This window comes from Scyliorhinus canicula, chromosome 10, assembly GCF_902713615.1.
Source record: "Scyliorhinus canicula chromosome 10, sScyCan1.1, whole genome shotgun sequence".
In the NCBI taxonomy this organism is placed as follows: domain Eukaryota; kingdom Metazoa; phylum Chordata; class Chondrichthyes; order Carcharhiniformes; family Scyliorhinidae; genus Scyliorhinus; species Scyliorhinus canicula.
In genome coordinates this window covers 73614580-73626986 of record NC_052155.1, presented here as the reverse complement: position 1 = coordinate 73626986, position 12407 = coordinate 73614580, and the positions used below count along the sequence as shown (strand labels likewise).

General features: G+C 42.4%; 1 protein-coding gene across 1 annotated transcript in view; it reads left to right on the top strand.

Annotated features, from left to right (window-relative positions):
- LOC119972458 (myosin regulatory light chain 2, smooth muscle minor isoform) overlaps window positions 1-6392 on the top strand; it is a 28609-nt gene extending 22217 nt beyond the window's left edge. The window contains exons 2-4 of the mRNA XM_038809186.1: window positions 959-1160; window positions 3279-3440; window positions 5361-6392. Coding sequence (XP_038665114.1) covers window positions 977-1160; window positions 3279-3440; window positions 5361-5533 — 519 coding nt within the window. The 5' untranslated portion in view covers window positions 959-976 and the 3' untranslated portion in view covers window positions 5534-6392. The remainder of the gene's footprint in view (window positions 1-958; window positions 1161-3278; window positions 3441-5360) is intronic.
- Window positions 6393-12407: the final 6015 nt, after the last annotated feature.

Sequence of the window (12407 nt, the reverse complement as noted above, 5' to 3'; positions counted from 1 at the left end):
CACAGCGCAGAACCCTTTCTCGCTGCCCCCGGGGTCTCTCTCTCTTTCCCCCCCCCCCCAAACGCCGGGTGTCTCTCTCTCTCTCTCTCTCGCTCTCTCGCTCTCTCTCTCTCTCTCTCTCTCTTCCCCCCCCGCCCCCCAAAACGCCGTGTCTCTCTCTCCTCTCTCCTCCCTCTTCCCCCCCCCCCCCCCCCCCAAAAAAAACGGCGGGTCTATCTCTCCCCACCACACAAACGCTGGGACTTGCCACTTCCGCAGCGGGTGAAACTGAATCGTATCGCGTCAGTCCACTGCTGGCCCTTTCGGGAACTGAGATTAACGGCTTAAAAGAAGGCCCCGACGCCGGAGTCATCCGCACCGCTTTTGCCACCGGAAATGGGCGTCACGTCGGTCCGCGGAGAATTTCGCCCCAGGTCTGTGGTACTTTTTGCACTTGGGCTTAATCTTGGGCCTTCTGTGCTAATAAAAGTTGTGGGTAAGCAAATGGGGTATTCGTGGAACAAAACTCAAACTCCAATCCGAAAACTTTAATCTGATAAATTTGAGCTTGTGTTTAAAGAAAGAAAAACTTTATCTTTTGCTACATGCTCACTCCAGCCAAGAAGAGAGGTTTAGTGATTTTATAAATGAAGCTGGGGGACACATGAAGTGTAAATGCTTTCTTGCAATTTGTGCCATTTCTGTCACATTCCCTTGTGCCTTCACTGAATAGTGGTCTGATCTAAAACTGGGGATTTTTAGCCTTGCTCCTTTTAACAATTTTTAAAGTTTTTGTGAATCCAAGAGTTAAAGAAAATGTTGAACTTTTAAGGAAAATGCGCTCATTTTCACTTCTGAAGCTTTGGGGAAAGTCCACAATCTACATCTGAAATCAAACAACTGCTGGAAACATTCAGCAGTTCAACAAAAACCGTTAATAAATTCAGGTTAATGATCTTCGGATGTGTTTTTCTCTTAGATTCAATACCTAGCCACCATGTCGAGCAAAAGAGCCAAGGGAAAGACCACCAAGAAGCGCCCTCAGCGCGCAACCTCCAATGTATTTGCCATGTTTGATCAGTCGCAGATTCAAGAATTCAAGGAGGCCTTCAACATGATCGATCAGAACCGTGATGGCTTCATTGATAAGGAGGATTTGCATGACATGTTGGCTTCACTTGGTAAATTAGTTTGTGTTTGCTTATACCATGCATATCAAAGATAAAAATGAAGATGCTTCGGAGTGCTTCCACCTTCCCTGCTCCCTTAAATATTACATAGTTGTAGCAGTTTGATTTTGCATTCTACATGGTGTTATTGCAGTCATTTTGTCACCCTGATGTAATGTGCCTTTTTCCTCATGCTCTATGAGGAAAAGCATCCTATAAAGACATCTTGGGACACTAGGCGGCTAATATAGCCATTATCAGGAAGTGGGTGGTTGGGAGGGGGGTTGGCATGGGGGCGTATGGAGGCAGCTTCTTGTAAGGGCATCAGTCTGGGGCATTGGTAACTGCGCCTCTGACGCTCCCGCCGGCGCGGGACTCTACCAGCCCGTGGTGGTGGCGGCCCTGAGTTTGGGACCAGTGGAGGCAGCATGCGGGAGCATCGGTCTGTGCCCCAATTTGTGATAATCACCGGTTTGCCCCCAGGAGTATGGATGGGGGGGTTCCGGTTATGGCAGGGATTGAGAGGATGGGGAATGTGTTCATGGAGGGGAGCTTTCCGGAGTATATGAGGGTGTTGGAGGAAAAGTTTGGGCTGTCGAGGGGGAAACAAATTCAGATATTTGCAGGTACGAGACTTCCTTCGTAAACAGGTGTCAACCTTCCCGCTCCTACCGCTGAGGGGGATTCAGGACAGGGTAATTTCCAGAGGGTGGGGAGGACAGCGTCTCGGACATATATAAAGAGCTTATGGGGTTGGAGGAGACTCAGACCGAGGAGCTGAAGTGCAAGTGGGAGGAGGAGCTGGGAGGTGAGAGAGGATGGTCTATGGGCGGACATGTTGAGTAGAGTCAACCCGTCCGCAACATGTGCCAGGCTCAGCCTGATACAATTTAAGGTTGTTCACCGGGCCACATGACAGTGGCCCGGATGAGCAGATTCTTTGGGGTGGAGGACAGATGCACAAAATGCGTGGGAGGACCAGCGAACCATGTCCACATGGTTTGGACATGTCCAAAGCTTGGGAGATTTTGGCAGGGGTTTGCAGATGTCATGACCACTGGCGCTGAGTCCAGAGGTGGAGATTTTCAGGGTGTCGGAGGATCTGAGAATCCAGTAGGAGAAAGAGGCAGATGTTCTGGCCTTTGCTTCCCTGGTAGCCTGGAGACTGATACTATTGGCATGGAGGAGACTCAAAGCCCCCGAAGTCGGAGACCTATCTATCTGACATGGCTAGCTTTCTTTGTATGGAGAAAATTTAGTTCGCCTTGAGAGGTTCACTGTTAGGGCTCACCTGGAGGTGGCAACCGTTCGTTGACTTTGCGGAAAATTAATTGTCGGCAGGCGGGCGGGGGGGGGGTAGTTCAGGTTGGAGTAGGGGGGGTAATAATGGTGGGACCTGTACGAAAGGTAAATGGCTTTTGAACTATGTTTATGGTTTCATGTATATTGTTTAATTTGTTACTATACCAAAAAACCTCAATGTTTATTTTTTAAAAAGACACATCTTGGGATTTAATTTACCCAGGGAATAACAGCCATGCAAATTGGAAAGATCCCAGATCTACTAACTGATTTCAGGGGAGGAGCTAATGGATACTTGAATGATTTTACAGGGGACAATGGTGTAGTGGTTCTGTCACTGGGCATAATCCGGGTTAATGCTTTCGGGACATGGGTTCAAATCCCACCATAGCAGTTGGTTGAATTAAAATTCAAATAATAAAAATACGATGTAATACTGGTCTCTAATATTGACTGGCTATCATTTGTTGTTTAAAAACCCATCTGGTTCACTAATCTTTTTAGGGAGGAAATCTGCCATCCTTGCCTGGTCTGACCTACATGACTCCAGATCTATAACAGTAAGAGTGACTCTCACTGCCCTTTGAAATGGCCTAACAAGCTACTCTGTTCAAGGGCAATTGGGGATGGGCAATAAATACTGATGCCCAAATCCTATCAAAGAATAAAGAAAAATGTCTGCATCTACTGTACAGCAATGCCTGGGAACAGGATTACTTTTGTTGTTAGGATCCTTGTCCTCCAGTGCTCTTTCATTGTGAACTATTTATATTCTTGTGTTTCTAAGGTAAAGTGATGAACTATTTTGAACATCTGAATTTTCTGCAGGAAAGAACCCAACTGATGAATACCTAGAGGCAATGATGAATGAAGCCCCAGGGCCTATCAACTTCACCATGTTTTTGACCATGTTTGGTGAAAAGTTGAATGGGACAGACCCTGAAGATGTAATTAGAAATGCCTTTGCATGCTTCGATGAAGAAGGAACAGGTAAGAAAAGTGGTCAAACTGCAGGAGCACTATAGTCGATCTTAGCATGCTGATACTAGGCAGAAGATTCATAGGTTTTTAATTTTATTGGCATCAGTGACTCAGTTCTAGGCAATCTAGATATTGGGATCTATGTTTTCTGGTCCCACTTCACTTAGCTTTCCGAAGGGGAAAATGTTGGAAAATCTCAGCAAGTCTGGCAGCATCTGTAGGGAGAGAAAAGAGCTAACATTTAGAGTCCGATGACTTTGTCAAAGCTTTGGCAAAGAGTCATCGGGCTCGAAACGTTGGCTCTTTTCTCTCCCTACAGATGCTGCCAGACTTGCTGAGATTTTCCAGCATTTTCCCTTTCGTTTCAGATTCCAGCATCCGCAGTAATTTGCTTTTATCGCTTAACTTTCCAGTGGATTAGGGCAGCACGGTGGCCTAGTGGTTAGCACAACCGCCTCACGGCGCTGAGGTCCCAGGTTCGAATCCAGGCCCTGGGTCACTGTCTGTGTGGAGCTTGCACATTCTCCCCGTGTCTGTGTGGCTTTCGCCCCCACAACCCAAAAATGTGCAGAGTAGGTGGATTGGCCACGCTAAATTGCCCCTTAATTGGAAAAAATAATTGGGTAATCTAAATTTTAAAAAAAAGAAAGAAAAAAAAACTTTCCAGTGGATTTGGGTGAACTGAGCTGGGAATGTATTCTGCATATACCTCTATACTCCATTCTGGGGTGGCATGGTGGTGCAATGGTTAGCACTGCTACCTCACCGTGCCAAGGCCACTGTTTCGATCCAAGCCCCGGGTGGAGTCCCTGTGGAGTTTGCACATTCTCCCCGTGTCTGTGTGGGTCTCCCCCAGAACCCAAAGATGTGAAGGGCAGGTGGATTCACCACGTTAAATTGCCCTTTAATTGGAGAAAAGATAAGAATTGGGTACTTTAAATTTATTTTTAAAAATCCATTCTGTTCCCAGGGCCATTGTGGTAGCTCTGCCTGTTTGTGTATTGTGGGTGGTTATAATTGTGCTATGTTTTATGCATGGGCCCAGTTTGTGTTACATGGACTGTCTGTCAGGCCCTTCATTCAAAAATAGATGCAGGCACATTTAAAATCCCTGGTAACTACTGACTTGGAAGACTTTTATTCAAGCAGCACAATTGCTGTCTTGTGTGGAAACCTCGACCCTTGCCCAACCAAGGCCTCCAGTATAAAGCAACTCTGGCTGAAATGTAGAGTGCTCTATCTGTAGCATGTAAATGCCCTAGAACTGAAAAAAACGGCTGTGGTCAAGAATATCTTGCCATTATGGATGGAATTCTGCCCCATTCTTGGCCTGGGTAAGTGGTTTAGACTGTTATAAATCTGATTCTCACTGGGCTCATATACAGAATTTTACGAACTGTGCCAGCAAAAGGATTTGCCATCCATTGGATGGGGAAAGATACATTGAAAGGGAGTAGGAATACTAGGGTTAAAGTAAATTCTGGATAAATGCCTTTTGTGTTTTAATATAAATGGTTCAGAGAATTTTCAGTTTAACTCCCATGATTGAATGGCCATTTTTTTGCTTTTGCCTTTATTTTGTTCACCTTCCTTTTAGATATGGGAAGCAGAACTGATATGCATGCAATCTTCCAGCCATACTCTGCCTGAAACTTCTGGCAATACTACTTTATCATGTTGCTATTAGGCACAAGCTGTTTCTTAGTGGATTATTAACCCTGCTGCTTTTTATGGCAAACCAGCTGGTCCCTTGCACATTGCCTTGTGTTGCATTTGGGGTTAGTTTAAGTTTATACTGTGACACAGCAGTATGCAAGAAGTTATTCTGTTTCTAACCATTCACATGTGATTCTAGTACAGTTTCTGTTCTGACGAGGGTAATTCTAGTTTCAGTGGAAGCATCTGTTCCAACTGTGTTCCCTTTTGCAGGCTATATCCAGGAAGACTACCTGCGAGATCTGCTGACAACAATGGGTGATCGGTTTACTGATGAGGATGTGGATGAACTTTTCCGTGAAGCACCAATTGATAACAAGGGAAACTTCAACTATATTGAGTTTACTCGCATACTGAAGCATGGTGCCAAGGACAAAGATGACTAATGAAATATAAACTGTGGGGGGAGGGGGGTAAATAAATACCCCGGTTCCTTTACTTGCAGAATTTATGCTCATTGGAACATATTGCATGCCTTGGCTCTCTAATAAACATTGCTTTTTCATTATTTATATATTTTTCCAGTCATGTTAGTACTACACATTTGGAGTAAGGGGAAGACTAGTGGCAGGGAGCAAGGCAGCGGAGCAAAAGTATAGAAACAGATCACTTTGAATAAATGCCATGTCAGAATTGTTTCAGATTTAAGTATCGAACATACTTTTAAAATTTGTCATCCAATGTTATTTGCAGGACTATGGAAAATATACCACATTGTTCATATAACTGTATTCTGATCAATGTACTGGTTTGTCTAACTAATACATACTCTTCAGACTACCTTAATGATATGCCCTGTAAAAGCAGTTGGTTTTGCATTGGAGATCATGGTATAGTGGTGATGGAACAGCACACTTGATATGCAAGTCTGAGTTGTGATGTTTGTCTATTTTGGTTTTCCATTCTTGGAGCTATATTTCTTTAAATATATAAAATGCTCATTTAATCAATGATATTTGGCAATACTTGTGAATGATTGTAAAGGGTATGAAGAGTAGGTATGAAGAATAGTAAGCTATATCTTGAGGTAGTGGGAAATTATCCAAAGGACAAGATTTCAGTTTAATATGCAGATTCTTTTCCCTCCAAAGTTTTCCCTGTCCTTGACCAAGGTGTCCCTAGTGACTATGCAGATTGGTGTAGATATGTTCTGCCTTATTCTTGATCGTACTTTACATCCTGTTCAAATTTTTCCTTTTTAAAAAAAATAAATAAATAAAAGTTCTACATTTGAATTTGTTTAAATTTTCATTTGGAAACTGTTATTTAAAGCATTCCAGTCTATTGAATTCTGAGAAACGGACCATGTGAAGCTGAAACATGGCCACGGACCTGGTGTAATCACAATTTTCCTGTCTCTTTCCAACTCAAAACACTTGTGGATTAATTTCCAGCTCTACTGACTGAACTTATTGCATGGTGTGATAGTCGACATGGACCAGAACGGTCCCAAATTAATTCCTTATTTGGATGGAGTTGGCTTGATCTCAGCTGGGAAGTGGTAGAGCATAAAATTGGTTTAAATGCTAAGGACTGAAAGAAAAACAAGAACTACAGAGACTTTTGTTGGAAAACCTCCAATAGGGCAGGCCTGAACTTGATTGAGGGAATTGCAAACATTAGGTTGCTACCATTTGCTGTTATAATTGTTTTGTCTGCAGTGTGGTCAACTGAGCGTCTGGTTGCAATGCTGCCCAGTGACTACGAACTGTATCCGTAGAACAAATGAAGTTTAGTAATGAGAATCTTCAAGTTTCACAGTCTGTATTTGCTGTTAGTCTTTTAACTGGTCCTTGTTTTAAAAACAAAACACTGTACAAACAAATGGAAACTTTTTAGGCAATATTCAAAGAATTTCCTGCTGCTTGGGAAAGATATGAAATTTGAATTCTGTAGATGTTTGAATCACAACCTGTGTTTTGGGGGAATTTGGATAAAAGACCTGTCATTTATTCACAGCGGCTTTAGAAATAAATACAAGTCTCTATAACACTTGTCTACACCACATTGGAATTTTAATCTCTTGAATGCATTTTGTTACCGCCTCCTCCAACCTTGGTTCACTGTGTGTGGGCTGAAAGGATGCACTTGTAGCAATGGGTAACAAATTTCTCAGCCTAATATATTTCTGTACTTCCAGTTGCTGAGTCATACTTGATGTCTGCTTTAATGATGTCTTTGACTGCATCCTGTTCTGCCTAATTTTCACAAGTGAACAATGCAGTATCCCTGATGGCATAGCATGCAAATACCCTGGCAACTGTGGTAGAATGGTAGACTAGTCATGCTACATCAACAGACGTCAGCTATGCTGATTTGATCTTGGCTGGAGAGTGAATGTTAATGGCCCGTAATCTTTTTGGGTCTCAGACTTAAGTCGCTGGACAGCCACACATGCATTGCAACAACCCGGAAGTGTGGGCGCATGGGTATGCTCATGCAGTTCAAACTCCCGACCTAAATAAAAATTCAGGGACATCGTTAACTTCGACTTGTCCCGATGTTGGGCAAGTTGTAACACCTGTTTTTTATTTGCACTTTTATTTCTCGGTCCGGGATCATCGAGCAGAGACAGGAGACATCGGGAGCCATTTATTTGCTATGTTAATGTTTTATATTAGTGTTTAGCATTTATAAATATGTTTAAAATGCAAATAGTGAAAGGGAGATGGGACATCACGGTGGTTCAGTGGTTAGCACTGCTGCCTCACGGTGCCGAGGACCTAGGTTCGATCCCAGCCCTGGGTCACTGTCCGTATGGAGTTTGCACATGTCTTCCTGTGTCTGCGTGGGTTTCACCCCCACAACCCAAAAAATGCATATGGTAGTTGGATTGGCAACATTAAATTGCCCCTCAATTTGGAAAAAATAATTGGGCACCCTTTATTTTTTTTTAAGTGAAAGATTTTTTTTTTAACTTTGGTTTGTCATGGGGCCTTTAATTCTATTTTTTATTTTTGAATTTAAGAGTACTCAATTCTTTATTTTCCAATTGGGGGCATTTTAGAGTGGCAAATCCACCTACCCTGCATATCTGGGTTGTGGGGGGTGAGACCCCCAGACACTGGGACAATTTCCAATGGGCAGTGCTGACCATTGTGCCACTGTGCTGCCCTGTTAATTACATTGAAAAGATACCTTACTGTACAACGTAAATTTTTGAGTCAAAGTAGAAGATTTTTTTCAACTTTGGTTTGTCATGAGGATGTTATTCCATTGAAGGAACTGTAATGGATAGAATGCAGTGATCACTCACTAGTATGATTTTTCACAAATGATACTCCATGTTGCAGGTCACTGGTTTTGAGCCCTTGCGAGGCTGATGAGCCTGATCCTAGAGCCGCATCTTCAATCACTCACTTGGCCGAAGTTTCCAAAAGCTTGGGATCAGTCTTTGGGCGCTAGGTCTTGGGTATTCCTTTCTTGGGCTTTTTCTAAAGGCCTCCTCTTTGCTGTTGGATGTTCTCATGCTTCCCTTCAATCAGGAGGTTCCTCTAAGTAGGTCTCTTCTGAGCAAAGGTCTCCCAGACATTGCAGTCTTCAATGTGTCTTTTGAAGAGCCTCCTTTGTCCTATTCAGGATCCTTCCTTGAGCTGGGTGAAGATGATTTGCTTTGACAGTCAGGTCTCTGACATCCAAACCATATGGGTGGCCCAGCAGAGTTGAGTTTGGATGATCATGGCCTTGATACTGGTGCTATTGACTCCTTCAAGAGCACTAATGTTAGTAAGCCTGCCCTCCCAGCTGCTTCATAAAGAAAGTACATTATGCATTTTAAGCAGTGTTTAATAATCTCCCTGATTTAATATTCATCCTTACAAGCGTTGTCATTACTTCAATTGCTTTAACAAAGTTTAATGCCTTAGTTGACTTATGCAAGCCTCCTGTACACTAATGTGAACTATCCCTCTGACATGTATTACAGATTCAAAATCTGTAGTCATGTTGGGGCATTAAGAAGCAAAGCTGCAAGTACAAAGTCCTTGTTTTTTTTAGGTGTTTACATATGCACAGAGTCGGGTATCATATCCACAAAGTGAGCCAGGACCATTCCAGATTGCCTGGCAGCTGCTGCTTTTGGACATCAAAATCCTCCCCTCCCCTTCTAAATAGTCAGAACCGTTGTGTTTCATGGAAACATTTATTGACCATTGTTTAAGTGAGAAAATTAATTTAATTGCAAGAAATTTATAAAAGTTTGAGGTACTTTTGTCATTGTTCAGCTGACAACATTTGATTTTGTATAACTGGTTTCAGGAAGTTTTTGTATTTATAAAATTATTTGTAAATGTTTTCAATTAAACTTTGCAAGCTTCTATAATGTCTAACTGAAACATCAAAACACAACTAATAATTGAGGTAATTATAAATGAATAAGATGTTAGCATTACTGTCTCCCACCACCATGGACCCATGTTCAATTAGGACCTTGGGTAACTGTCCATTCTGTGTCTGATTCCTGGAACCGTATAATAGAACCAAAGAATTTCTACAATGCAAAGAGGACACTACCTTGGCCCACTCCTCTGCCCTGTCCCAGGAACCTAACCTGCACATCACCGGACACGTCCCTAAAGGGGCAATGTAACTTGGCTAATCTACTTAACCTGTACATCTTTGGAAACCAGGAACCTGTGTTCAATTCCAGCCTTGGGTGACGGTGTGGAGTTTGCACGTTCTCTGCGTGGGTTTCCTCTCAGTCCAAAGATTGCCCCTTTTTTCCAAAGGTTAGTTGGGGGTGTGAACCTGTTGGGAGTGTTGGTGTAGACTTTATGGGCCAAATGGCTTTCTTCACTGATAGTTTCACTGTTTTAAAACAAATAACCAAACCATCAGTGAAAGCCATTTGGCTCATTGAGTCAACGTCAACGGATGCTTCCTCTTGTGGGGAATCCTAGAATGAGAGGTCATAGTCTTAGTTTTAAATTTGTTACCTCTTATCCTGAGTTGAGAAACTACTCCCAGAGGAACTGACCTGCCTCCAATGCCACTACATCCTTCCTCAAATAAGGAGACCAAAACTGCACAATAATCCAGATGTGGCCTCACCAGTGCCTTGTATAGTTGCAACGATGCTTCCTTACTGTTATACTCTCTTCCTTTTCAGTTGTAAATGCTAACATTCCATTTGCTTTCTTTATTATCTGCTGTACCCTGGGCAGCACGGTGGTGCAGTGGTTTGCACTGCTGTCTACGATGCTGAGGACCTGAATTTGATCCTGGCCCCAGGTCACTGTGTTGAGTTTGCACATTCTCCCCTTGTCTGTGTGGGTTTCACCCCCACAACCTACAGATGTGCAGAGTAGGTGGATTAGCCACACTAAATTGCCCCTTAATTGGAAAAAAAAAATTGGGTACTCAAAACTTATTATCTGTTGTACCTGCATTCTAGTTTTGTGACTCATGAATGAGGACCCTCATCCCTCCGCAATGGAGCACTCTGAATTCTCTCCCCATTTAGATAATTTGCTTTATCTTCAACCAAAATGCATCACCTCTCAGGTATCCGTGTTAAACACGTTTTGGCCCAATTAGTTCTTATTTACTCATTGCAACTTCCTGTCCTACCAGTTTTGTCTGCAAATTTGTCTGTATGACCCACTATTCCTGTATCAAAGTCATTTATGTTCTATACCTGCAACAGTAGTGAACTCGCCAACATTGAGGGCATTTAAAAATTTATTGGATAAGCATATGGATGATAAGGGCATAGTGTAGGTTAGATGGCCTTTAGATTTTTTTTCCATGTCGGTGCAACATCGAGGGCCGAAGGGCCTGTACTGCGCTGTATCGTTCTATGTTCTATGTTCTATATAGCTTGTAAATTGCTGGGACCCAAGGACTGAACCCTGTGGCACCCAGCTAGTTGTGTCTTGCCATCCAGAGAGACCTATTTATCCTGATTCTGTCAGCTAGTCTGCTATCCAAACTAATAAATTACCCTAATCCCATGTGATCTAACTTTGTGAATTAACCTTCTGTGTGGCACCTTATCAAACACTTCCGGAAGACCTGATTGACTACATCTAAAGGATTCCCATTATCCACTGCTGGTTACATCTTCAAAGAACTCTAGCAAATTAGTTCAACATGATTTGCCCTTTGTAAAACCATGCTGACTCTGACGGATAGCGTTTCTACTATATCTCAACTTTTTTTCAATCATACTGAGTGAGAACAGTCATTTTCTTAACATAGTCCCCTTTCTTAACATGCACCCATGAAAAGTCCGGAAATAACATCAAGTTTTGGATGTGGGGAAGAAGTTATTTGTTGATCTAATAACCATAAAACAATTTAAGGCGTGGATTTTGCAGTAATGACAGCAAAACCTTTGGTATTTGGGTCACAAACTGGGTCTGCACCTGTGCACCAAGATACCAAAATCCATATGTGATCCTACACGTTTCCAGATTGCAAACCTGGAAAGTAATGGAATTAACAAGAACATATATTTCCACACCACAGGCCACTTATTTTTAAAAGTTACAACTTGTGCAAAGAGGTTTAACTTTTTTTTTAACACCATGATAGCTTTGTAATTTTTGCTGAAGACCTTCAAAGCTAATGGGATGTCAAATTTCTCTTGCCTACTTTGAAAGGTTCTTGACATCTTTGTTATAGCCTTTCCAGATAGCCTTTTGCTATCTGGAAGCAACCCTTCAATTCTGTTACAACACTCTGTGCGGGTGCGCAGTCAGTTCCAGCCTCAACAGATACCGGAGTCCCAACAAGGGTATTTCCTGAGATTTTTAACCGTTGCACCAGATTGCAAAAGGCTCCTCAAATGCTGGAATGGGTCTTAAGGGTGTTGGTTTTATCACTGAGGTTTCCCTATCACTTGACGTGTGACATGATTGACAAAATTTTATTACATCTTTATGTAATCCAGGCCAATAAAAATGTTTCTGGATTTTAGCTTGAGTTTTCCCTATTCCCAAATGACCTCCCACTGGTACCTCGTGCAACTCGCAACACCTCCTTTCTATACCCTACCGGCAATACTACTTGAACTTCTGCCCACTTTTCATCCACCTGCATATGTAACGGTCTCCATTTTCTCATCAAGACATCACTTTTACGGTAATAACACTCTGGTATACACTCCGATTCCTCTTCCGTATATGCTTTCTGATACATCAGTTTTATTTCTACATCTTTCTGTTGTAACTCCGCCAATTTTCCTGAACTAAAAACATCCGCCTTATCCTCCATCAGTTCTTGTTCATTTTCAACCATCTGATCAAAAATCATTTCTGA